The sequence below is a fragment of the Girardinichthys multiradiatus genome, chromosome 3, assembly GCF_021462225.1.
Source record: "Girardinichthys multiradiatus isolate DD_20200921_A chromosome 3, DD_fGirMul_XY1, whole genome shotgun sequence".
In the NCBI taxonomy this organism is placed as follows: Eukaryota; Metazoa; Chordata; class Actinopteri; order Cyprinodontiformes; family Goodeidae; genus Girardinichthys; species Girardinichthys multiradiatus.
Window position 1 is genome coordinate 41,121,256 of NC_061796.1, and position 27,317 is coordinate 41,148,572.

Sequence of the window (27,317 nt, forward strand, 5' to 3'; positions counted from 1 at the left end):
GAACAAAAAATTGAGTGGAAGGAAGAAGTGTGGTAGCAAATGGTGTACCAGCAACAGGGAGAACTGCAGCCTTGAGAGGATTGTCAATCAATTCATTCAAGAATTTGGGGGAGCTTCACAAGGAGTGGACTGAGGACGGAGTCGGTGCATCAAGAGCCATCATGCACAGACGAATACTAGACTGGATGGGCTTCAAATGTTGTACAGAGACGTCAGAAATGTCTTACTTGGGCTACGGAGAAAAGGAACTGGACTGTTGCTCAATGGTCCAAAGTCCCTTTTTCTTTTGAAAGTAAATTATGTATCTTATTCAGTAGTCAAGGTCCCAGAGTGTGGAGGAAGAATGGAGGGGCACAGAACCTATGTTGCTTGAAGTCCAGTGTCCAGTCAGTGAAGGTTTAGGGTGCCATGTCATCTGCTGTTGTTGGTCTGTGATTTCTGAAGTCCACAGTCAACAGAGCCATCTATCAGGACATTCTAGAGCACTTCGTGCTTCCGTCTGCAGACAGCTTTTTTCCAGCGGGACTTGGTACCGACCCACACTGACAAGGGTACCAAAAGCTGGTTCAATGACCATGGTGTTCCTGTTCTTGATGGGCCAGCAAACTCCCCTGACCTGAGCCCCATTGGTCTAATATGATATTCAAATTTTCTGAGACACTGAATTTTGGGGTTTCATTACCTGTAAGCCATAATCATGAAAATTACAAGACACAAAGGCATGGAATAAATCATTCTCTGTGTCATGATTCTATATGGGTTTCACTTTTATGCAATATTATAATTTTGTGAGATGATTTTTCAAGTATATTTTAAGTGTTTATTTCTATTAATTTTGAGGAATATGGCTTTCAGTGATGAAAACCCAAATGTGGTTCCTCAGACAGTTTGAACAGAAAATAAGACCAAAAAACATTTTAAATGCAGAAATGTCAGCCTACCAAAAAGTCCATGTACATGAATTAGGGTATTAGCGTAGCATGGCATGGAGGGGATCAGCCTGTGGTTCTGTTGAGGTGTTCAGGAAGCCCAGGTTGCTTTAATGGTGGCATTCAGCTCGACTGCATGTTGGATCTGCTTTCTCTCACCTTCCTCTTGACAATACTCCATAGATTCTCTCTGAGGTTTAGGTCCGGTCAGTTTGCTGGCCAGTCAAGCACAATAGTCCTATGGTTGGTAACGCAGGTTTTGGTATTTTTGGCAGTGTAGTCAGGTGTTAATCCTTGCATGAAAATGAAGTTTTGACTTCAGCTGCAGTCCATGGGTTGTGAATGTCCCACTAACTCTCAAATAGGCCTAGCTTCACAACCCAATCCTGGGTTGTGTCTGTTTTCTGAATCACTCCTCAAACAGAGTCCCATTTGAGCTCCTGATTAGCCATACTCAAATCATGCTTTATAATAACTCAGACGGTACTAATTATAGTCTGGGTATTGAAAAACTTTTTTTTCTCCATTTGTGTCACCTTTCTGCAAAAAACCAACGGCAGAAATAAAAAAGAACTTCGACGTTTGACAACAGCAGGACAAATCATTGCCAGAAAGCTGAAAATTCAATGAAATAAACATGTCCTTGTGCAAACAGTTACGCATGACAGAACAAAATAAAAACAGATGTTAGTGTTGGTGGAGAGGATGGTGAGTAATGGGTTTAATGAGCCCCTAAATACAATTTTGCCCAGGCCCCCTCTAAAAACTTGGGCTGGCTTTTCTTTTAGTATTTGGTGTCTAAAAACAATATTTTATAATATATTGACAAGCTAAAGCCTGAAGACACTGAATATTAACACTTTTCTCAGACAGTAGCCTAGGCTATCATTGGCTACACCACAATCAAGTAACCATGCTTAAAAATGCCTTTGAATGTTGTTTTGTGAAGGTATTTTTGAATGTCATGGATTTAAAGCCTACAGTCATGATATTTTTAGGTAGAGCATAAAGATCCCTGTGAAGACCGAATATAACAATAAGTTGTTCTATTTATGATCCAACAACTAACTTCACACTCAAGGGAGCATGAAGGAGTGTTGCAGAAAAGCAAAATTACTTCACAATTTCCACAGTCTGATCTCTAAGAAAGTAGAAGATGAAGTACTGACCAGGTTGTAAAATTGTTTTAATGAATTTCTCCTCAGTCGGTTAATGGAACTAAGGAAGTATTTCAGAATGACAGTAAAATCTTTATGACATTTTTAATGACATTTTCTCCATTTATCATGTTTTGGACTCCTAAAAGTGGGTCCAAATGCATGAAATGACATTTCAGTAAAAACTGCAGTACATCAGAACAGAACATGCAACAGAGAAGGCAGCACCTGATCATCTAAAAACAGCTCTGAGAAGGATTGTGGGAAATGTAGGACTCATTTTATCACAGTTTGCTGTAAAAGACAAGACTTCTTAGCTTCTCTATCGGCTCAACATTAGACATTTTACAACCTTCATTAAACGCGATGCAGGATTAAAGATAAATACAGGTAAGATAAATAATCCAGTTTCAGGGCATGTTCACACAGAGTCGAAGACTGTGTCTGCCTGACAGGTCTGACCGTAAAGATGAAACCTATTGAAGCCGGAGGTACCTTATTAGGCTTTATGCCACACCAGTGATTGGAGCTAACGCAGCAAAAGAGATAAAAAAAAAAACAACGCATTAAGCATCAATTATATCTACTGATGCATTAAGCATCAGTAGATATAATTTTCCAATAAAGAAGCAAAAGATTTTGGTGTAAAACACACAACAGATAGAATAGATCTAATGTAACTGCAATTCAGAAGTCTGCCATTGTTGTTGGTGTCGTTTTGGCTAGTGTGCGCATGCATGTTGAGGGAGCGGGAGGGAAGCCCGCCAGTTTGTAGCCGGTTAAGCGGTTAGGGCTGTCCACACGGAGCCACCATGGGGGGTGGCCTCAAACATTCCCACTCTGGGAGGAGGTTTCAAATGTAGTCGGTCTTGCAGCCACTTCCTGTGGATGAGATTCCCTGTCTGACCAAGAAGTTTTGGGGATACTCTAAAACCCAGCTTCATTTGCACGGCGCCTCGGTCTAGCGGCTTTTAAGAGTGATGATTGTTTTGTTGATGACACCTCACTTCATGCCTGCAGGAGCTGTCCCACAAAGACAGGGTTCCTTTCCCGAATCAAGGCTGATGCGATCTCAGCCACCCGTGACGCCAACCTCTCCCACTGCTCTGAGTCCTGCAAAGACAGAAGGAAAGAAAGGGACAGAAGGGTCAAGACGCAAGCAGCAACCAGCTACCGTAATCCAGGAGTAACAATAAGTCTTCTTATTCAGAGGCTCTTTCCACTAAGTCTGGCCTCCATCCAAGTCTTTGAAGCAATAAGAAAAAGACATGTTACACAGGTAACGTTGAGATCTGAGGACTTTCCTGAACAAAAGTCAGATATTTTTATGTTTTGAGCCCGTATTCACAAAGAATCCTAAGACTAAAAGTAGCTCCTAGTGACGTCATTCTAAGAAAAATCTTAGAATTTGAGATTTTTCTTAGAATGTTCCCTCGGCAAGATAAAAGTTATTCAAAAAGCATCGCAGCCCTTCAGAGAGCTCCTAATGTGAGGAAATGTTAAGAGTAGTGAGGAGGACGTTTAGTGAGTCTAAGAGCGTCTTAAGTTGAGAAGATGGAGGAAAGACCGAGAAAAAGTGAGCTATTCTAATGAACAACAGTGTGTTAATAAAATGCTACCAGCTCGATCGCCCAGCCCCCACCCCCTTAATAGGCGAATAAATGAGCACATAAAGTTCTTTAACAATGATACAAATAATAATATAGAAATAAGGTTAACTTTATCATCTCCCTAGGGGGAAATTAAATAGTTTCAGCAGCAGGACAGGTTAAAGGTCAAGCTCTAGTAGGTAATATTAGGAAGAATAAATAAATAATGAAAAATAACCATGAATAAAAGGGAACAAAATTAAAAACAATACAGTACAGAATAATTTCAATATTTACAGACTGTAAAAAGGCTTTCAAATAATACATTTGGACAAAATTGGACGATACAGTACAATAATCTAAGCACTATATACATAGAAGGAAGATGTAAATGAGGTGAATCAGTATTTGCTGTACTGTACATGATGATGTCAGCAGCCTCAGCCTAAATGGTCATTTACAATCCCCGTCTGTGGAGAAGTTCTCTGGTGTGCTGCTATCTCCTCTCTAGCTTCTGACTGCAGCAGCTACCAGAGCTGCTCACATTCCAGGCTGGTGCTGAAAGCAAAGGGAAAGACGCATTGATCCCTGCTGGGGAATACCTTGATCCCAGGACCAAACCTACCTTTCAACACTCCTTACTTCTCCTCCACCACCAGGTTCTGCTTGTCTGCCCAGTTTGGTTTTCTCCACCTTTAGTTCTCCAGTTTGTTTTGGTAGTTTTACCAAATCAAACCTTTTTATACAAGAGGAAGATTACAGTAAAATGCTGACGGGCGAGATGGGCCTTGATCTTTAAGAATGTTCCCAGAGCTCCGTCATCCTGGAAAACACTCAAAACATAACCAGGCTTCTCCTGGATTGTTGGAAGAAGTTGCTCCTAGACGATGTTTTGATCCCGTATTTATCCGAGCCAGTGTTCGTGGGATTATATCCAGATGCTTCTCAGACTCATGGTAGCTCTCACTTTTTTGTCTCCACACAAATGCGTTTTCAAATGTCTCCAAAAATTAGAAAGAAGAAGAATTGGGCCAAAAACAACTTTGCAGGAGTCTTCGAGCCTCTGTGGTGCCTATTGTTCAAAAGCAGTAAAATAGAAGACTTGTTTGAGCACAACTGACAGATAACTTGATATTTTTTAGGTGCTTGCCCCCTAAGCCATGCCCCTAACCCCTGGGAGGTGAGCCAGATTTGTACATATCCAACCCACCACCGTCCAAAAGTCTCACTGTGGTGCAGATGCACTCTTAAACACTTGCTGCTGATGATGAGCAAGCTCTGCACTGGTGGCAATATAATTTTGCAGCTCACTCTTGGAGGTCCTGAAGCCTTCTTCACTGCAACTAAAACTCTCTTCTTAAAGTTCTTGAATGATCCAGGAAACTGTTCTTTCTGCTGCAACATTCTCAGCTGCAGTTTCCTGTATATGAAGCTAATTTAATGCAAAGTCACTCATGAAGATAAAAACAACATTTCATGGGCATCTGTCCCTCTTTTCTAACAATTTCAGCTGGAATCACATGGCTTCACCTGTGCTGGTGATATGATTATCCTGAAAGGTTACCTGATCATTTCGTGCAAAAACACTTTGGTAATTTGCTTTTGCTATAAAGAAAACGTATTCAGTTAATATAATATAGGTATTTGCAATAAATTAGCAGTCTGACCATTTTACAAAATATTCAGAAAACAGTTTGAATTGTCACTAAAAGAAACCTAAACTTGCAGTTTACAAAAACACATTTGTGTTCAGTAGCAAAAACACGACCAGCAGATCCCATTTTCTACAAGAGGTTCCGAATTTAGCAGTTTAAGAACAGAAATTTTTGTGAAGTTTCTCCTGCCTGCAGTGCCATCTTCCTCAATCAACACAAGGAAGTCATTTTCCATAAAAGAAACAAATGCCACAAAATAAAAAAAATTCAACTTTCCTTTTTTGCCCAAATTCCTCAGTGGCTTCTGAACTGGAACGGCCTACTTTGAAATTTATGGTGCATGATATTGGACAGATCTCCTGCAAATCACACATTAAGACAAACAAGAGCCCACATTTGATGGTCTTAGGGCTCCACTGTTGTGGTTGTTTTGCTTTTGTGATTCCTCTCTTCTGTAACTCTTTTTCTTCTCACTGAAGATTGGCTACATAATGCACTTTTAATAGTTTTCACTCTCCTGACTTCAATTCCTCCATCTGCAGCGACTCTCTGCTTTGATTTAGTGTTTTGATTAGGCCCTGGGGAGACGTGTGTTTTCCTTTTTTTAAGTAACCGCAGAAAAGAGTTTGGCTTCGTCTCCAGTTCTACAGACTTATGCTATATGATAAAACTGTGGACTTTAAAGAAGCTTTTGATGCAGCAAGCGGGAAAAAATGTAAACATGCCCGTGCTTTTCTTGTGCTGTTCTTTCTTTAAGATTGTGACGTCAAACCAGCCACTGAAAGAGAAACAGGCCCACATCATCACAGATACTCCACCAACTCCACCATCCCCCACAAACTCCAAACGGTTACATTTGTGACAGTAGGACAGTAAGGACCTTCTCCTGGTGTGCCTTAACAAAGCACAAATCAGAATGTAGATGGTATCTAAGGGCTGTTTGGGGGTTTGGGGACCCCAAGATGCCACTCTTGGCTGGTGCTCTCTTACAATGAGATTTGGAGAGTTTTTTTTTACCTCTCCTTCCTATCCTTGTCAAAATAAATATGGGTCCTCGATCAGCCTTATTGGTCACAGTTCCAGTTTTAACTGTTTTCATTATTTCTGTGTGTATATAAGCGAATTTTAGGCAAGTAGCTATTTTCATGCAGACATTTCCTGATCTGTCTTACTTGCTCTACTCACAATGCTGTGCAAAGAATTCATACCCCATAAACTGTTTCACATTTTATCACCTTCCAGCCACACTCTGAGCCTATGTGATAGACCACCACAAACTACTAATTAATTGTGAATGAGAAAAGAAAATTATACATGGGTTTCAATTTCTTTCACAAATAAAAATCTGAAAGGTTTGTCTGGCATTTGTATTCAGACCCCTTAACTCTGACACCTCTAAGTAAAGTCAGGTGCAAGTTTCATTTGCATGCAGGAGAAGTTTGAGTGCAGGGAGTAGGATTCAAATAGGAGGAGGGAATATTAACGTGAGCAGCAATATTCTGAGAACAAAAATATAGATCTGCGCACTCTTAAATGTTTGGAAGAAAATGTTCCCCATAAGTGGCAATTTGTATGATTGAGTTTGACAGAAGATGGTTTTCAGGTGTGTTTCCAAATATCAGTGTATTTTCTAGCTTTATGCTAAAAGCCACAAGGGTATGTCAGTGACGTCATGCAGCCTCAACCATCATCAATTTGTTTCTGCTGTGCTTACAATAAAGTTAGTGGACACACACACAGCCACATACACACAAGGTTCTATATATGTGTTTTAACATAATATCTACATTTAATTGTTTTGTATTCACCTACAGATCTTTACAGCAGGTATACCTGGTATACTAAGAAAGAGTATATGCATTGTTTTTTTACTAAAGCTAGACTAGAACTTTTGAGTTTTTGTCTGATAAAACTGGACAAAAACTATCACATATAAAAATGACAAAATATGACTATAACTAACAACCATTTTCATCCAAAAAGACTAAGACTAAAACTAAGATGTCCCCAAAAAACAACATTGCTAATTAATCAGGTTTACAGAGGTCATTTATTCACCATGCATGTTCTTGGATTGTGGGAATATACCAAAGTACCTGCAGGGAAGCTATGCATACATGTGGAGAACATGACATGCCGTAAAGGAACCACATGCTAAGAGAAACGGGCCTCTGTGTCAAACAAAAAGTCAGAGATTGGTAATTAACAGTTGCTAGGAACTCTGGTACATTACAAAAATGTAAGGACCTATCAAAATACTTTGCTTTTACTTTAAAGAAAGAAATAGATGTGATTTGGTTAATAAAAATGATCTCTCTGTGTGGTACATTTCTGCACTGAATCAATGCACATGAGTATAACATCTCTACCAGGGATGTTAATAATTGTGGAGGACACAGTACATTACATGTACATTTTACTCAAAGTTCAAACAAGGTTATGCAAAATTCATGAGCTGAAAGGGTGAAACATGAAGAAACAAAACACACAATAAGAGGCTGAGATTTGTGGGTTTTTTTCCCTTTCAAATATTTCAGTTTAGCAGCTTGGAAGGAAAATATAAAGAAATTGTGAAATGGTAATCTTTATAGTACTTAATAATTTATATTATTTATCCTAGCATGCATAACATAGTACAGTCACAACCTAAAAATAACAGAGAAATTTCTTTCCTGATCCAGAAATAACATTTTCTTTCATCCTTTATTGACATCATTGCTTATCTTAAAGGTTCAGTCTAGTTTGTGGACGGGTTAGATATTAGATAGGAGAGTGAGGAGATGTGAACAGGATCAGACCCAAACCAGGCCTGACTAAAGTTAGTAAAAGCAAAAGAAAACAGATCCTGAACTTCTGCAGCACCTCAGTCTGATCAGCACCAGAATTAATGGAATCAGATGTCATTAAACTTCCACATCAGCAGAGCAAAGGAAAGCTGAGGCATTCAACATCCGATTAGCAACTTCTACTTTGTTGAAAAAAAGAACACACAAGTTACAAAAGTGACTTAAATATAATTATGTATAAGAATGTCCTTTACATTATTTGAATTTATTTATACTGTATTTAATATAAGGATTTTTGAATCTAAGAATCAGCAGAAGTGCACTGAAAAATCTTGTCCTGTTCTTTATCATTTGCCCAGGTTACTGTTCTGTGGTTTAATCACTGCTACGAGAGAGATCTAAATCTGATTGAATCTTTTCATCATTTGTCAGATCAAAGCATTTTTTGAAGTGTTATCTAGAGCTGTCACATCTTCACACAGAATGTATTTAAGATGTCCTGTGTTTGGAGGAGCTATAAGGCTGCAGCGAAGATGAATGGGATGAGCGAGGTCATCAGACAACTACCACCCGGGCGCGCTGAAGACGACCATGGGAAAGCAAGAGGATTGTTCTGCTCTCGTCAGGCATATTGAAAACAGCTACAGCAATCAAACTACAGCTAATGCCTCTATTGCAGAGCTCTGTGTTCAGATATGAGAGGAAAAAACACTTAAAAATAAGCAAATCACAAAGACTGAGGAGGATCAAAGTTTAAGGCCTGTTATGTCTCCAGCATTGAATCATTCCCAGCTTCAGAAATGTGGGTTTTGAAATATGAATCTCGTTTCATAAACAGCGTATTAAATCAAGTAGTTGCTTGCACTCTAACTAAAATATGACTTAGTTCTTCATTGACTCAGGGCATAGCTTAAAGTAGAGACGGTTGCCACTCAGGCTTAAAATGCTGAGTAAAATAAAAAAAACAAATGAATAAAGTTACTTTAAAGCAACAGACTTTAAGTGCTCAAAGATCTATGCTCATCATGTCTTAGGCTGAAATCTATGTAACTTTAAAGTAATTAAGCTAGTTTTCTCATGACCTACTTTACCCTTGTTGTGCCCCCAGCCATCAATAAAAACATGGATGAAACATTGCCTGAACTGTGCAACAAAGATGCTGGTATGAACCTCTCTGCACCTTGAAATTGCACTAACAACTTCTAGATCAGCCAGGAAGGAGGAGTCACAGCTGGAATCCCCGTGATATCATTCAGTCTCAGGAACGAAAACACTTTGTTCCAAGATGTCTGTCTCTTCTATGCGACTCTCAACTGAGGGTCAGATAGGGGAGGCAACGCGCGTAAATGTCTCCTTGTTGGGAAGAAGGCATAACTCTTCAAACTTGGATCCAGATGGACTACAATCTTATGGCCGAATACCTGCCAATCGAAAACAACTACAAAGTTAAGTATGATCTGCTGCTTAAATACTTCAGCGTTCATACAAAACAGGACAATTAAGACAAGCATGGCCTGAACTTTCCTTTCTGAGGCCTACAGAGAGGCAACCAGAGATTTCCCAGCAGAGACCCTGTCTCTAACAACGTTGAGTGAGCTGGTTTTCCCCACGACCTGGAGAAGGTATCGGAACAACAGTTCTGTGCGCTGATGCAGCCCGACCCACTGATACTGAGCATAGCTGCGAGTTCCTTTGTTCTGTGCTCTTAAGACTCCCTGTTTCAGAACGGTTCACATAAGAGGTGGTATTTGAGCAGAGAAAATTAGTTTAGGATGAAATAATCGAAATACTGTTAATTTCATAATGTTTTGCTTTGTTTTTGTTAAGAAAGTTAAGCTATCTTAGTGCTAGCAGGGTACACATTGGCTGAACAGATCTTTCAGCCTTGAGGCCAGTTATTTGTTCTGTATTATGTTTTTAAGTTAAGACAAACTTTATTTAAAGGGTGGTTTTAAACACACATGGGCCACAACACTCTGTCAACACTCATATATCCTGGTATTAATGGTATTTTAAGGTACATGTCTGACTTTAAGTTGGTGAATAAGCCATAGGCTTTCCTTTGTTAGCTACAACTGCTAATGGCTAATGCTAGGCAGGCTGGATGCTAACATCCTACAAGTCGCCATCTTATGAGTCCATAGACGTTCCTCGTCAACATTTTATTAGTCCATTACCCCATGTGATGGCTAGTTTGTACATTAAAAACCAACTGTCCAGAAAGGTTATTAGTTTCCATTCTAGAAAATAATATTTCCTTAAATATTATTGTACTAAATAAAGATAGCTAATTAAACACCATTGGTTTTTATTTCACTATTCTTTTAAATTTTATTTTGTACAAATAATATTTTGTCTACTCTTCTGATCTTAGTAATGTTGCGTCATAATATTTCCTGACTGCATTTCCAACACCCTAAAGGCATGTATTGACTGTATCTGTCATGAACCTACATCTACTTACAATTTATTCCCAGGAATCTTTCAATTTAAATTCATCCCTTCTTGGCCACGTTTCCATTGAGGTTAGTGCTACATAACAACTATTTATTCTGCTGCCGTGAAGTGTACTACAGTCACTATAAATTGTTTGTAACCAAGCTCAGGAGATGGAGAAGCAGCTGCAGAATGGGATAAATAAAAGTGAATTTAACCTAATAAATCATTACCATCAGATTGTTTGAGGCAGATTGAGAAAAACATACTAGTTGCTGCAATGGAAGGACAACCGGAGACAAACACATTTCTCATGTCTCACTCATGCAAGATGTTATGGACACGTATGGGGTAATGTTTCTTTCTAAAAATAGAAGAAAAAAGAAAAAATTAAATCCACAAGCAAAGAGATCAGATGAGGATGTTTCTTTGAACGTTCAAGAGAGGTTCATGCTCCATAAATACACACCTGTTCTATCATTCGTCATGGAAACATTTTCAGATCATGTCACCATTTCTGTTCATGTCTTGTTTTTCGGATCATGCCTCCCTTTGTTCAGATCATGCCATGCTGTCTTGCCTGCCTGTTATTGTTTTGTTCCTGCCTCCTCTTTTGAGTGTGTTTTTGTTTTTTTTCTAAAGATGAACTCTTTTGCACTTACCATCATGCTGCCTCCTCATCTGCATTGTGGGGTCCTACGCTGCACTCAGCCTAACAGAATGTTTTTGCCAACGATGGACCTAGCGGATGAGCATCAGGTTGGCTCCATGGATCTCTTTACGTTCCTGTCTCGGGAGGCGGAAAAGACGTCTCCACAATGGTGCTGCAGCTCAGTCCACGTCAGGTCTCCAGGGAGCTGGTACTGAGCAGCCCACGTCAGGTCTTCAGAGCGCTGCTGCAGTCCAGCCTGCGTCAGGTCTTTAGAGCGTCACCATTGTGCCGCCCAAGTCTGCCTCAACCTCCTCCACACGCCGCAGAGGATGTCGGAAGAGGGACGCCTCGGCTCAAGTCATTGGGGGTCCCGGCGACGCCTCGGCTTCTGCGCACGCTACTGAGGGTCTCAGCGACGCCTCAGCTCCTGCTCACGCCACTGAGGGTCTCAGCGACGCCTCAGCCTCTGCGCACGCTACTGAGGGTCTCAGCGACGCCTCAGCCTCTGCTCACGCCACTGAGGGTCTCAGCGACGCCTCAGCCTCTGCTCACGCCACTGAGGGTCTCAGCGACGCCTCAGCTCCTGCTCACGCCACTGAGGGTCTCAGCGACGCCTCAGCCTCTGCGCACGCTACTGAGGGTCTCAGCGACGCCTCGGCTTCTGCGCACGCTACTGAGGGTCTCAGCAACGCCTCAGCTTCTGCTCACGCCACTGAGGGTCTTAGCAACGCCTCAGCTCCTGCTCACGCCACTGAGGGTCTCAGCGACGCCTCAGCTCCTGCTCACGCCACTGAGGGTCTCAGCGACGCCTCAGCCTCTGCGCACGCTACTGAGGGTCTCAGCAACGCCTCAGCTTCTGCTCACGCCACTGAGGGTCTTAGCAACGCCTCAGCTCCTGCTCACGCCACTGAGGGTCTCAGCCTAACAGTTTCAGCATTATGGTCAGAACTAAAACAGAAGAAAAGTATGTTTATGCGAGCAGGACTGCATCTGAAAGCAGAAGTAGGAGGACTTAAGCATATCTGCAACTAAGAACTACTTTAAGACTGAGAGCAGCACAACAATAAATGAGGAGCCTTGATTGTAAACCAAAAATGTTGGCTTTTAAAAACCCCGTCACGGTATTGGCTAGAACTGGTATGAGATGCCACTTCCAACCAAAAATGTGGAAGTTGAGAAGACATCTGAATGCATAAATTTATCTTGTCGGCACAGGACCAAAAACGTTTGTGTTAGCAGTGTTGCGCCTGAAATCAGAAAGACGAGGTGTAAAGAGCAGATTTTTCAAGCAAGCAGAAGTGTTGATTGTTCAGAGCTAGAAATGTTAGCTTTCTGTATGTAAAAGAAAATATCGCCTCTAAATAAACTACCATAATAGGGATTTCATGTGTCAAACAGCAAGCATTTAAAAGAACACACATACAGAGAGATGGCTTTCTACTGTCTGTCCCACCATAAGAACATGGAGATGCAGCATTGGGATAAAAGTGTACTGGTGAGGGACATTTGGACAAAAGTGAAATGAAAACCTCAAGGAAGCTTTTATGAAACACACAAGCAAATTAATCAGATTGATAGCCCCATTTTAAATAATTGGCTGGATTTAGTTGCTAACAATGTGGATTTAATTTTTACATGTTCCAAAAAAACCTTGTGTCCCAGAACCAAAGAACGATCTGCAGGAGAGAATTTTGTCTTTATTTTATTAGAGCCTGTTTTTACAAGATTCACTTTACCATTATTGGACATGAGGGAACCCCACTTTCCACTTCATAATGATTAACTGCCACAAATCCACACTTTAAAGCATTACCCAGCCAGATGGATCATAACTTATATGCATTAGCGAAAGAACTATCATTAGCAGTGAGGGTTGCATTAAATGGGAGAAAGTGACCAACTTTTTTCCCGAATTTATAGCACAGCAGCTGTTCATTCAATTACTGATTTAGCCAATCTCTTGGTGGCCTAGTGGAGTTTATGCATTTTCTCTTGCAGCAGAAAAGTCCTATCCCATAAATTAACGGATGGCATTGTTAGAACATATAAACAGTGCTGTATATAATCTGACTGAGCAGTAAGTAAAAGCAAAAATCACTCCCATGTGTTGGAATGCACAAACACATGCAAAGACCATGTTATAATGTGCTGTGGCCACAAACGTATGGAGAGGAATTTCAATTATCAACCTCTAGTTTTGCTAGCTGTTGAAAGGGAACGAGACTGACGAGACACGAGGCGACAGCCTTTTGAAACGAAAAACAGAGGGAGAACACAGGAGGAGCCCAACTGGGGGGACCACACAATGAGCAAGGAAAGTCTGTCACTCTCTACTCTTTAATGCCGCAGTTACGATCAACCGTTCCATCTAAGACTAGGGAGCAGCAGATCTTCTACCCCACGGGAAGGGGCCAACTTTGAAGCTGAAAAGTCCTAAATTTAGAATCTTTAAGAGTGACAATTTGCATGTCAACGCTCTTATGGAAAAACCTGGCATGACGTCTGATCCAGGCACACTGGAAAGAGCTGTTAGGCTCACACCAGCTACTATAACTAAAGCAGCCAAGAGCATTAGGAATTTTTACTGTCTCATTTCATCATCGTCATATTTTACTGTCAAAGAACTAATAGTTTTTTCATCCACATGAGGGCAGTATCATTGCCAGGACTGAAGCTGGACAGCGTTCTCCACTCAGGGAGTCTTAAACGAAAGAGAAGCCACATGCCTTGAAACCTACCGAACCATCTGTCCTTTAACAGATAGTCATTTCTCAGAAAAACTCTCCCCGAATGACCTGAGTGTTCCTGAAACCCAGTGATACAAACACCCATGCATTAGTCTGTGCAAAGATAGAGTTTCAGGGATTCTGACAGCTCATCCCTGAGTAGGTTTTGTGGCTGATGTACCCTCCCTCTTCTCTGTGTTTACCGAAGACAGCCAGTAGCTACAGGGCTAAACTGACAACAGAGATCCCAGGTTCAATTACTGGTCAGTATGAAAGTCTGAGAGCCCTGACCTTTACACGGCTGAGGTCCTGTTGAGGCTCAAATTACATATTGTAAACACTGTGTTTGTTAGGAAATATTGAAGGCAATTAAGACAAATTTGTGTGTAATTTAATGAGCAGTGTCCTGATTTATTCAGAACTGCATGATAAACTGATTTCTTGACAGAAAAATACTAAACGTACACTTGTGAGTTCAAATACTCCAACAATACATCCAGAAACCTAGACCACACAAATCATTGGGCTCAAAAAGACTAGATGAGATTTTACCAGTGTTTTAAGAAGAATGCAATTTTTTTGTTTTACAAAGAAAGTTTTTACAAATCACAACCCGTGTTTTAATAAAATCTGCAACCAGAGCAGAAAATCCCAGTCCAGGTTTGACTAGTCCATGTATTAGTGTTTTAAGCTTCTTTAACTTCAAGTTGCCCTAATGTCAAGAAACAATCCAAATGCTTCCTTTCTTTGTTTTCACTTTAGTAATTCATGTTAGGTGTGACCACCTGGTTCTGAATCCAGAGTGAGGAACATCCTTACATTCAAAAATTGGTGACATCAGAGACCAGTACAGATTGGCATATCAATGACCGGCATCAGAAGGAAAGCAGACTGTTACTTCTTCAACTCAGATAGCCAGGGCTGCAGGAACCCACAGACCAGAAACATAAGGTGGTTCTGAGAAGTTAACCAGTTGTGTCTGACTAGTAAGGTACTCTTTGAAGTTCTATCTCTGTTGGTTCTGGTAACTGAAGCAGACTGATTTTGTTTCCTGTAGGTTTTCGAATCCCAAATCTCTGGTTAAAGTACTGACAAAGTCAAGAGTAGAACTGGATGGATGGATGGATGGATGGATGGACGGATGGATGGACGGACGGATGGATGGAGCCTTTGGCTTTTAATGGTTTGTAGAGTAGAATTAGCGTTAACATCCTTTTTCCTTAGATTTGTGTCTTTTTTGTAAATTAAATAAGGAGTAACAACCTGTACTTATTAAAAATTGAATTAATCCTTCACCACCAGTTCCAGATGTTTTCTTATAATCAGTCCATTTTACTAAAAGCCATTACATTTATATAACTTTGATATATTTAGAAATCTCATTGCTTCTTTTAATTTGTGACAAATGGGAAGGAAATAATTCATCCTTTAGACTGATTTTCATACAGTTAAAGATTAGGGTGATGGTAAGGAGGCCTTCCAACCTTGACAACTTGAAGCTCATCATCACATATAAATCATCAAAATACCATTGGAAACATGCAAAAAGCTGGTTAATTACTATAAGAATGGTTTATTTTAATGCCAATAAAGATTCTTCCATTGATAATTAAGAAGGGTGTAAAAACGTTTTAACATGTCAATTTAATGATGTAAATAAATAAAATAGGATTTTTTTCTAAACTGATATTCCTTTTACGTAATTTTATTGTCTTTAGTGAGACGGCTGTCTCATTTTAATCAGAAACAAACTTTTTGGTTGTATGAAAATATTTGCACATTACATTTCTGCTAAGGGGTATGAATTATTTCAGCTTAACTGTATGTTATGAGACTGCATTATTTATGTACATTAATATAGCTAATATAGCTTATCAATACTAAACAGTGTCCGTGGGCATAATGCTGTCTGATCAGTATTGAAGAGCAGTCTGTAACACAATTAAACCTGGATTTCACAAGATACAAAAGGAAGGGGGCTAATAAAACATCATGTTTTGAGGTGTTACCTGTCTTCATCTGCAGATTACATATCAACATGAAGAGAGAAAAGCTCTTAGCACACAGTAAAAACATGTTACTGTTTACTCTATTTCTGGTCTACACAACTATCAGCACAATCAGAGCGCTGAGCTATAAACTCAAACTTGGTCTAAGCCAAGCTGAGAGACAGAGAGCTGAAGCTGACATGAGATGACAGAAACACAACTATGAAGTGTCTCGAAGGAATGTGTTTTACTGAATTTTGCCAAAGTATTTAGATCCGTTCCCTCAGAGTCTGTGCGCTTCATCTGAAGATGACTGTAAAGTAGGAAAATATTGCAGAATCCTTTTTGTGGAGCTTCCTTAGATTTTCCAAAAGGTCTGTGAGAGGCCAGCCGATTTAACGTATGCATTTATACCTGCTTTTTAAAGCCCTGAGAGAACAAATGCTATCGCACACCCCCGTTATGGTACAGTGATATAGCTCTTTCGGTACGGGTTTCCATAATATCCTGTCTGGATCGGACAAACAGTCACGTCTAATGGGTCTTCTCATTCTGTTTACCAGGCAGAGAACGGGACACTGAGGGGTTGTGTATTTCCACTGGATCCCCTCAGTGAGAATTTTTTAAACAAGCTCTGATGAGAGATGACTTTGTTTGAATTCACATCACTGAAAGACAAACCTCAAAACAGTGTGCAGAACAATGAGACCTTAGTTTCAGAGGTATGAAAGCATGAAGGCACGGGTTGTGTACCCAACCACACATAGTCCCTGCAGATGCCTCATTTACTTATCACACTTGTATCCCTTACAGAATCCCAGGGAAGCCAGAAACATGGCACCTCGCAGGGCATCGAGGGTCAGCTGCAGGTGCAGGAATATTTTTACAAAACAAGACATTTCTTGGGAGACGGATTTTTCATCGCCATGCATTCTGGCCAAGGATTAGTGTCCTCAGTTCCACCCCTGATGCAAGCACAAGATTGTCATCGCAGTACGCTGTGAGCTGAACACACAAACAGAGGTGCAACACTGTGTTTTGTACTGTTGTCAAAATACCAGGACGCCACAGACTAAACAACAGAGGGAGAACAGTCAGCCTTTTTTCCAGACATTGTGCACAATGTCAATATTCCAGAGCCTTGAAATCTACAAACTTAAATTAAGGTTTTCCACACATTTTTATTGCAAAACTTAAAACTTTAACAGACTCAAATTTTTTCTTAACTTTGTTTGTATTTTCGATTAAATTCTGAACATCTGAGTACAAAGAAAGTCCAAGCTTTGAGGACCTTAATGAACCAGCTGTATCATGAAGACCGAATGAGGTTTAAATCTGGGTTTGATTTTTCAACATCTCAAAGAGCAATGTTCAATGCGTCATGGCTGAACCCCTAAACTGGTTGGCCAGGCAAGGAGGGCATTACCAAGAGAAGCAGCCAAGAGGCTTATGGTAACTCTAAAGGAGCTGCAATGATCTCCAACTTAGGTAGGTTGACAGGATGATTATCAGCCGTGCACACCACACATTTTTTCAATCAGTCATATACACATTCACAGATTGAAAGTGGTAAGCTGTGGCTACCATGTGGGCTGCCATACAATCGGCGCCACCGGGCCCTCTGATGACCATCAACAGGCAAGGCGGGTGAAGTGTCTCTTCAAAAGAGACAATGACTGAGATAGACAAAACGAGAGTTCGAACCGGCAACCCAACGGTTACAGGATAAACCTTTACCAGCGTCGCCCCCATTATTAATGAACACCATAAACATGTGTAACAATGTGCTGTGGTCAGATGAAACAGAAATTAAACTCTTTTGCCAACATGCAGAATGCTGTGTGTCAGAAAATGCATACCCTGAACAAACAATCCCCACAGTGAAACAGGATGGTGGACGCATCATGCTGTGAGAATGCTCTTCTTCAGCAGGGACAGGAAAGATTGATGGGGCTAAAAACAGGGCAGGAGTTCCTGGGCCTTCATTTGGCTCTTTGTTATTTACTAATTATGCAAACGGGATTTTATTTAGGGAGTATAAAGCATGCTACACTTTCAGATTTCAGATTTTTATTTATAAAATTTATTCTGTACTTGACAATTACACATTACTTTAGGTTTGTCACTAAAAAAATCCCATGAAATACATCAAAGTTTTGTTTGAAACATGACAAAATGTTAAAAAGTCAAATATTAATAAAGTTTTTATTAGCACTGTTTATGATCACTCCAATGATTTCTGTGTCGAATCTCCTCCCAGTGAGAGGACCCTAGACAATCAACAAAGGTAGGAGTCCAGGTGAATCCAGTGGATGACCTCAGTTGACTCCTCCTGATGTGGAGGAGCAGCGGTGAAGCTCCTTATCTTATTTCTAAGGTTAACGCCATCCACCATATGGAGGAGGTTCTTTTCAAATGACTGCATCGGGTCAAGATCCTTATCTTATAATCATAGGTGAGGGACTGACAAGTAGGTGGGGGCAGTGACAATTAAGATGCTATGGATCACAGCATCTTAATCTCTCGATTAGAGCACCTCACCAGTATTCGAGGAACTGACCTTGACTGGTTCAGGTCCTACCTGTCTGAAAGGACTTTCTGTGTTAGCTTAGGAGATTTTAAATCGTCTTCTGCTTCCCTTTCTTGTGGGGTCCCACAAGGCTCAGTTCTTGGGCCTCTACTTTTTTCATTATATCTCCTTCCCCTGGGCTCTGTTTTCAGGAAGCAAAGTTATGCCTTTCATATTTATGCTGATGACTGCCAGGTTTATGTTCCCCTGAAACTTGAGGGAACCTACTCTAGACAATCACTATTTGAGTGCCTTGAGGAAGTAAGATCCTGGATGACTCTTAACTTCCTTAATTTTAATGACAAAAAGATAGAAGTTTTGTTTTTTAGTCCTGGGATTTTCGCTGGTTTGTCAACCGTCTGCCCTCAGCCCTCTGAACCAGTATATAAAACCCATTATCAACTATCTTGGGGTAAAAATTATAGTGTTTTTAATCTTGACTGGCAGATCAGCTAAAGATCATCTAAACGGTCTGGCCCAACCCTATCTCTCTGAGCTTCTGCAAGTGCATTGCTATTTCGGCTCACTCAGGTCAGCGGACCAGCTTCTCCTGGACGTGCCGAGGACGCGGCGAAAGCTCAGAGGGGACAGGGCTTTTTCTGTGGCAGCTCCAAGACTTTGAAACTTGCTACCTTTACACATCAGACAGGCCTCTTCACTGTCTATTTTTAAATCTGCTCTGAAAACCCACCTTTGCTCATCAGCTTTTGATGTAGCATGACAGGGCTCACCTTATTCATTTCATTCAAGTTTCTTATAACATCCTTTACATGTTTTATATTATGCTTTATTCAAGTTGCTTATCATATTTTTTACATTTTTATATTACTCTAGTTGTTTGTAACTTATTTTATGTGTTTATCATGTATGCTGTATATAATTGTTCATAACTCTGGTCAGCTGTGCTGTTTTTTAAAGCGCTTATAAATAAAGTTGGCTTGACTTGGCTAAACCGGGACTTCAGCTATTTCCTGGAGGAACCCCCTTATTACTCCACATGAAGCCTTGAACGTTCTCTGCAGGGAGCAGGAGATAGATGGAAAGTCTTACATGCAATTTAAACTGATAGCTGATTAACAGGCTTCTCCTAAACTTGATGACAGCAGGTGTGTCCACACAAAGAAACACCCAAAAAACACGGAGTTGTGGGTAACAAAATACCAGAACTGAAAAGCACTCTTTTTATCTCCCGTTATCTCCTCCATGAAGCTAAACTGTGCTTAAACTTGTAGCTTCTAAACATTTCTGAGATTTTGAGAGAACTTTGAACTATACAATAACTGTTTGCAAATGCAGAGTTGAAAGGTTAAAGCAAAGAGATTCACTGACCAGGCCTGTGGAGAAAAGCACCAGGCCTGCAGAGCTTTTTGACCTAAAGGAAACTTAAACCAGATCTCCTGTGGGTGGCCAAAAACCACTCAAAAATCAAGTGGAATAACAGATTTACTTGCATGCTCACCCACAGCCTCCATGATTGTCTGTTTACAAACTGATTGTTAAGAGCTGCGAGCATTAATCTTCCAAGAACTCATGCCATCTGGTTGAAATACAAATTCTCTCTTGGGAAGGCATCTCTCGGTTGTCTGGAAGAGCCTGAGTGAAATCTCCTCAGCCCAAACAGGGAGCGCCTCCTGGTCTTTTTAATCTAAGAGAGTAAAGCTGGGTAAACACTGCTTTGGTAGGTCTAATTCCTTGAAGCGAACTTCAGCGGTCAAGTTTCACACATACCAACACACATCTGGAGCCTCCTCTGCATGGAATAAAAAGTTTGATACCAAGCACATGTCATAGCAGTGAAGGCTTCTCCAAATTTCTGACTGTTCTGCAAATGCATCTACATGGAGGAGAAGGATGCCCGGGTTTCAGTCTGTGTGGAGAAGTAACGATTCCACAGCAATAGTCAAGGGTGCTTTTTCCAACTCCAGGGAGACATTTACAGAACCAAGACCAGAAATTCAGCAAACAAGTGGGAAAAACTGTGAAGAGGCAAAGATGAAAAAGATTATGTTGTCAGAGCATGAAGTAGTTTGGGACAAGTCAATAAAATTCCTATTTGTGCTGGGGTTTTTTAATCTTTTCTTTGACTTTTTAATTTTATTTAGGTTCATGCTTGTTGCATAAATGCAGACACAATGCTTGTTGTTTAAAAACTATCCTGTCAAAATTTCATGTTGATATTAACGTGGTTTTAGGAATTAAGATAAGGTCTGAGTACTTTAAAGATGTCAGTACTTATACATCATGGCAAATCTAACAACAGTAAATTGGTCTTCTAAGGGTATTTTTGAGAGAAATGTTGGGGTTGTAAATACATGAAAAAGAAGAGAGAGGCTTTAGGTCGTTGTGTTTTTATAGTCTGCCTTGTTCGATTTAAACAAGTTTAGATCAGATCTGGTGTAAGAGGTGATAAAAACAACCTCTCTAAAAAGGGCTTTCCAAAGGGCAATCCAAACTGAAAGTACTGCATGTGTAATCCTTCATGAGGGTATTACTACTTCAAAGATAAGCAAAAACTTCGAAATAAATCCAGAATATAGACCATGACAGACAAAGGGAAAATGGGTAATGTAGGGAAGGGTGTCCAGGGTTTATTGCAATATGTCCAACACTAAACCGTCGACCAAATATTCACATGATGCAATACAAATAGACAACTATATGACCCTTAAATTTACCCATAATTTGTCACAAATTCCAATGTATTTTATTTGGATTTCATGTGATAGGCTCACACAAAGTAGAGCAATATTGTGAAGTAGAAAGAAAATTATAATGTTAAAATGGCTGTAATCTGCAAAAAGTGATAAGCATGTGCATTTAGCCCTTTTTTGGCCACATTGCAAACAACTTCCTTCAGGAGCCATCTAATTAGTGAAAAGAGTTTACCTGCGTGTCATTTAATCTCAGTATATATCCAGCAGTAAATACAGCTGTTCTATGAAGGCTCAGAGGTTTGTTAGAGAACATTACAGAACCAACAGCAACATGAAGACCAAGGAACACTTCAGGTCAGGGAGAAAGCTGTGGAGAAGTCAGCATCTCATGGAGCACTGTTCAATCCCTTATCTGAAAATGGAGTATGGTAACTTCTAAATCTACCAAGCCATAAGCATCCAGTGGACAGGCCGAGCAAAGAGGACATTAATCAGAGAAGTAGCCATTAGGTCCACTGAAGCTGGAGGAGCTGAGATACAAAGCTCCACCACCACGTTTAAACTGCCTTCACTCTTCACACAAACATAACCTTTTGATCATCTGAGAAACACAATGGATCAATGTTTAGGGGGTTTGATTAAAAACAACAGCGAAAATGGTTGGTTTGGCTAAAAAAGTCTTTATTTCTCACATGAATCAATTAGTAAAATCAGAACTGTTTTTGCCTTTCTTCTGTTATTTATCTTCCTCACTTTTCCCCAGAAATTCAACCTCTGACGTGTTGATATGTGGCTAATTCAGTTAAATACAATTGCTGGATTTAGCTTGAGAAAACTCAGGAGTGTGTTAAAACCACAGAAACGGCAGTCATCCTCATTGAGTGTACATGTCCACAAGTGTCACAGCAGCATCTTCAACAGGACGTGTACGGTTTCACTCGTCTCCTTTCAGATCCAGACAGAGGAGAATAGGCCTTTAGAGCCCTCTCCTTTACCACCTCCCTCCTCTCCTTTCTCTCTCTCTCTTCCTTTCTTCGTAATCTCTTCTCAGGTTCAGAAGTCCCGGTCCAGGCTCTTTGAGGAGGAGGAAATATAGGGTTGGGTAAACATCAGGGCTCTCATTGCAGGGATTACAAGACCCATGTATCACGGTAACAAATGCCTTTTTAGCAGATGACAAGTCACCAAGACCCTGTGGAAGAACAGATCCTATGACACTTACTTCCTAACACAGCCACAGACACTGATAGTTTTTACCATTAGCGTTTTCACAACATCATCTCAGTATTTGAGGATCTGGTGTCTGAGTGTTCTCAGCCAACTTCTTTGGATTTTCAAGCATCTGATGTCTGGCTTGTGGGCATTTTCAGAGAGGTAATAACAAATGGAAAAAGGCTCTAGAGAAGGGCTTTGATCACAGCTGCTTTGAGAGAGAGTGCTGTTCATTGCCCATAACGCAATCATCACTTTCTCTTCTTAAAGACAGAAACTGGCATGCATAACCACTTCCTGCTGGACACTGGTGTTAGTGACTCAGTTCTTTCATAAAAAAAAAAAACAGAAACAAAAAACAACTCTCTTTCTTTATCAAAATGGTAGATACATTCAAAATTGTAATCAGTAGGATATAGAAGTGAATGGAAAGGCAACAAGACATGGACAAATAGGTGGTGTAATGGTGCGTTCACACCGAACGCGGATTCTGCGATAGGAGCGGCTGATTTACATGCTATCCCTATGTAGAGGTGCGTTCAGGAGCGTAGCGGCGCGAGGCGGTGCGGAAGAGACAAAGGACGCGGTGCGAAAGGCGCGCTGAGCGAAGCGAGAGCGTTGGACGAGTTGAAAAATCTGAACTTTTTTAAAAATTCGCATTGCGTCAACCAATCAGGGACTGAATGTGGCTGTGACGTAGGGTGAAGGACTGCAACGGAGAAGAAGCGATTGTCAGTGATGGAGGACAAGATTATAGTGGCGGTGTGCGGCAAGCCAGAGTTGTATGACTCAACTAATTACTTTTACCGAGACAAGTACAGAAAGGACCTGACCTGGTTATGTTTAGGCACAAATATCTTATATTTAGGAGATGTGGACATTAAAAATCGGCTGTTTTTTTATTGAGCTGAGATTTATTTACTCACTGAAAACAGATGGACAGGCGTTCAGCACCGGGTATACAGCGCCGGTAGACCGCAGTGAAGTTAGTTTGAAGTTGGATATTGGATATTCAAGCTCCGCGGAGTTAGCGGCATCTAGCTCACGGTTGATCTGATTCAGGCACACAGATTTTCCATGACTGTTTGGTTTGGAAACTTATTGACGGCCCATAGTGAACCACCGCGCGTCAGAAGAGAGCAACAGAGAGCAGCTAGCCAAAATCTGAGTGCCTGAATCGGATCAACCGTGAGCTAGATGCCGCTAACTCCTAGGAGCTTGAATATCCAATATCCAACTTCAAACTAACTTCACTGCGGTCGCCGGTAGTTGGTGTCCAGGAGGCCGATTCATCTCCCAACGCGGGGTGGCAGATCTTCGAACTGGGTCCTGGATAGACGTAAGTACTGCTGAAATCGACCTTCATCCAGACGCAGCTCCTGGAATAGGTGGTGGTATTCTCCGAACTGTTCCCATCCCTGAAGAATCTCGTGAACCCAGGGACGTCGACGTCGGCGGCGTTTTTCGGCTCTCCACAGGTAAAACACCGTAATTAGGTCCTTGAGATCCATGTCCGCCATGTTCAGTTGACGCGGCGAAGCGTTGCCGTTTGTTGCCATTTGGCAACGCGGCGTTCACGCGGAATGTCCAGCGAGCAACAGCACACATAATATTTGCAGAATCCATGTTCGGTTGAACGCACCATAAGACATAAGAAAGCAGCTGTACCTTCAACATCAGCAGGGGCTCCACAAGGATGTGTGCGCAGTCCACTACTCTACTCTATGTGCACCTACAACTGTGGAGCCACTCATGGCTTCAACACTTTTGTGACGTCAGAGGACATCATGGTTTTATCCCATACAACAATGAAAAAGCTTACATGGATCAGATGGAGAGCCTGGCATCATAAACCCATAAAAACAACGTCCTCTCTCACTGTGCACACATCTGAGCTTTTAAAAAACAAGCCAGGATCGTCTAACCAAAGGAGGCAGGTAGAAGAGCTCTGTGGAGTCAATACAGAGTCTAACTTATGATACAATTGTACATGAATACACTGAAATATGACTCAATTCAGTTTATTTAACTCAAACCCAAAGTTTTTACATGAGTTTGAGCTTTTATGCTTTAAACCCAAGCGATGACACTGAATCACATTTAGCGTCATACAATAACGCCACACATCTCAAAAAATGATGGAAACAAACTCAGTCGGATGTAAACTGTAAATATTTCTTTGTTTTTGTCACGTGTAGATGTCAATGTTTTAACTTTAATTTAACCTAAATCTGGCAGAACATCATTACAACAATATAAAACTTAGCAATATACCAAATGCTCATTGGTCTGTGCACTGAGGAACATGTGAATCATCTAAGGGGCGCTTTCATTCTCACTGAAAAACAAAATGGGGTCGCATCAGCAGATTAATCCCACACAAGTCAGCTGTGATGATTCCTAAGGTGGGCAAGCTGTAAACAATAACATGTCCATAAAAAGCTGCATTAAGTTGAGCGTAATTGTAGAACAATGGCAGGTTCGGCACAGCTGGAGGACATTCCCAACGGAGGAAGTCGGAGAGTGTTTTGTTTTTCAGAGATGCATTTGTGAATAGAAACCATTTTCATTCAATATACAGGGGTTTGACAATGAAACTGAAACACCTGTCATTTTAGTGTGGGAGGTCTCATGGCTAAATTGGACCAGCCTGGTAGCCAGTCTTTATTGATTGCACATTGCACCAGTAAGAGCAGAGTGTGAAGGTCCAATTAGCAGGGTAAGAGCACAGTTTTACTCAAAATATTGAAATGCACACAACGTTATGGGTGACGTACCAGAGTTCAAAAAAGGATAAATTGTTGGTGCACGTCTTGTTGGCGCATCTGTGACCAAGACAGCAAGTCTTTGTGATGTATCAAGAGCCACGGTATCCAGGGTAATGTCAGCATACCACCAAGAAGGACGAACCACATCCAACAGGATTAACTGTGGACGCAAGAGGAAACTGAAAGGGATGTTCAGGTGCTAACCTGGATTGTATCCAAAAAACATAAAACCATGGCTGCCCAAATCACGGCAGAATTAAATGTGCACCTCAACTCTCCTGTTTCCACCAGAACTGTCCGTCGGGAGCTCCACAGGGTCAATATACACGGCCGGGCTGCTATAGCCAAACCTTTGGTCACTCATGCCAATGCCAAACGTCGGTTTCAATGGTGCAAGGAGCGCAAATCTTGGGCTATGGACAATGTGAAACATGTATTGTTCTCTGATGAGTCCACCATTACTGTTTTCCCCACATCCGGAAGAGTTACGGTGTGGAGAAGCCCCAAAAAAGTGTACCACCCAGACTGTTGCATGCCCAGAGTGAAGCATGGGGGTGGATCAGTGATGGTTTGGGCTGCCATATCATGGCATTCCCTTGGCCCAATACTTGTGCTAGATGGGCGCATCACTGCCAAGGACTACCGAATCATTCTTGAGGACCATGTGCATCCAATGGTTCAAACACTGTATCCTGAAGGCGGTGCCGTGTATCAGGATGACAATGCACCAATACACACAGCAAGACTGGTGAAAGATTGATTTGATGAACATGAAAGTGAAGTTGAACATCTCCCATGGCCTGCACAGTCACCAGATCTAAATATTATTGAGCCACTTTGGGGTATTTTGGAGGAGCGAGTCAGGAAATGTTTTCCTCCACCAGTATCACGTAGTGACCTGGCCACTATCCTGCAAGAAGAATGGCTTAAAATCCCTCTGACCACTGTGCAGGACTTGTATATGTCATTCCCAAGATGAATTGACGCTGTATTGGCCACAAAAGGAGGCCCTACACCATACTAATAAATTATTGTGGTCTAAAACCAGGTGTTTCAGTTTCATTGTCCAACCCCTGTATGTGCAACCTATTTGTGATGTGCAAATGTGTCTCACAAATGCAATGGAGAATTGGCCTCCTCAACACATGCTTCCTTTATACTATATACTAATTATTATAGTTGTGTTGGGAACAAACCGCCTGAGTTGGCTTCTAGGTATTTTTGTTTATGTGACGTCCTGAGTCATTTTAAAGCTTTAAAGTACATAGTGTGTGTGATGACAGCCTTCCTAACAGAAATATAGGAGGCATGTTCACATCAAAACAATGATCAGCATTGAGCTCAGAGCAGCAGCTACATGGCGCCGTTTGGATTTGATACACACATTGTAGAACTAGACAGGTTCGAGCCAACAAACCTTTTATTTTCAGTCAGGTTTGAGTCGCTGATGTCATGAGGTAGTTGTTGGTTTGCTGTAATTGACTACAGATATCCCCCATGGTGTGTAGACAAAGTCTCTTTGTGACTGCCACGGCACTGTTGCCATGGTTATTTGGACACTACTGGGTATTTTTGCCAATTTGCATTTATGGGTGGGGACCGGGTGGTATAAGATACACGTGCAGCTGTGCCCAATTCCACGCAAAGTGGATGTGACATGTGTACATGCTAACACATCTGACCTTTTTTTAACCTGAAGTTCCATACTCTTTTATTCATGAGACCCCACATTACTAACACCTAACCTAATGCGACCATATCCAAGCTTAGACAAAGTAGGGAAAACAATACCTTTAGGGCAACATCGGTTTTGGGCTTTCCTTTATCGTGCCGTGAAAAGCATCCTCACATTGTCACATAATGGTTTATAAAACAACTGCATTCAGCACCAAAAAAGCCCTACAGAAGGTGATATGTGCCCAATGCTGCTGCAGGTCAGCTCTCCTTTCCCTGCAGAACATTTAAATCAAGAGATGCTGAATAAGAGCAACCAGAATTATTCTAGATTTCTCCTGTCCCAGCAACAATCAGTTTCAGATGCTGAAATCAGGTAAGAAGTATAGAAGTATCATATCCATGACTGATCAACTCAGGAAGAGTTCTTATCCTCAGGCCAAAAGGAAATCAGACACCACCACACTTTCACTATGAACATCTGAACAGGTAGACAGATGCCGGACACACCGACAGAATAGC

The 27,317-nt window shown here is 41.1% G+C and overlaps 1 protein-coding gene across 3 annotated transcripts in view; it reads right to left on the reverse strand.

Moving 5' to 3' along the window:
• Positions 1–2,680: 2,680 nt before the first annotated feature.
• Positions 2,681–27,317, reverse strand: part of crppa (CDP-L-ribitol pyrophosphorylase A) — a 58,423-nt gene continuing 33,786 nt past the window's right edge. For 2 of the 3 annotated variants that reach the window (XM_047361998.1, XM_047361997.1), the window contains one exon: positions 2,681–3,199. In XM_047361998.1, coding sequence (XP_047217954.1) covers positions 3,095–3,199 — 105 coding nt within the window. In that variant the 3' untranslated portion in view covers positions 2,681–3,094. Of the gene's footprint in view, positions 3,200–21,801; positions 22,216–27,317 lie in introns of those variants that run through there. The other variant, XM_047361999.1, reaches the window with a different exon arrangement.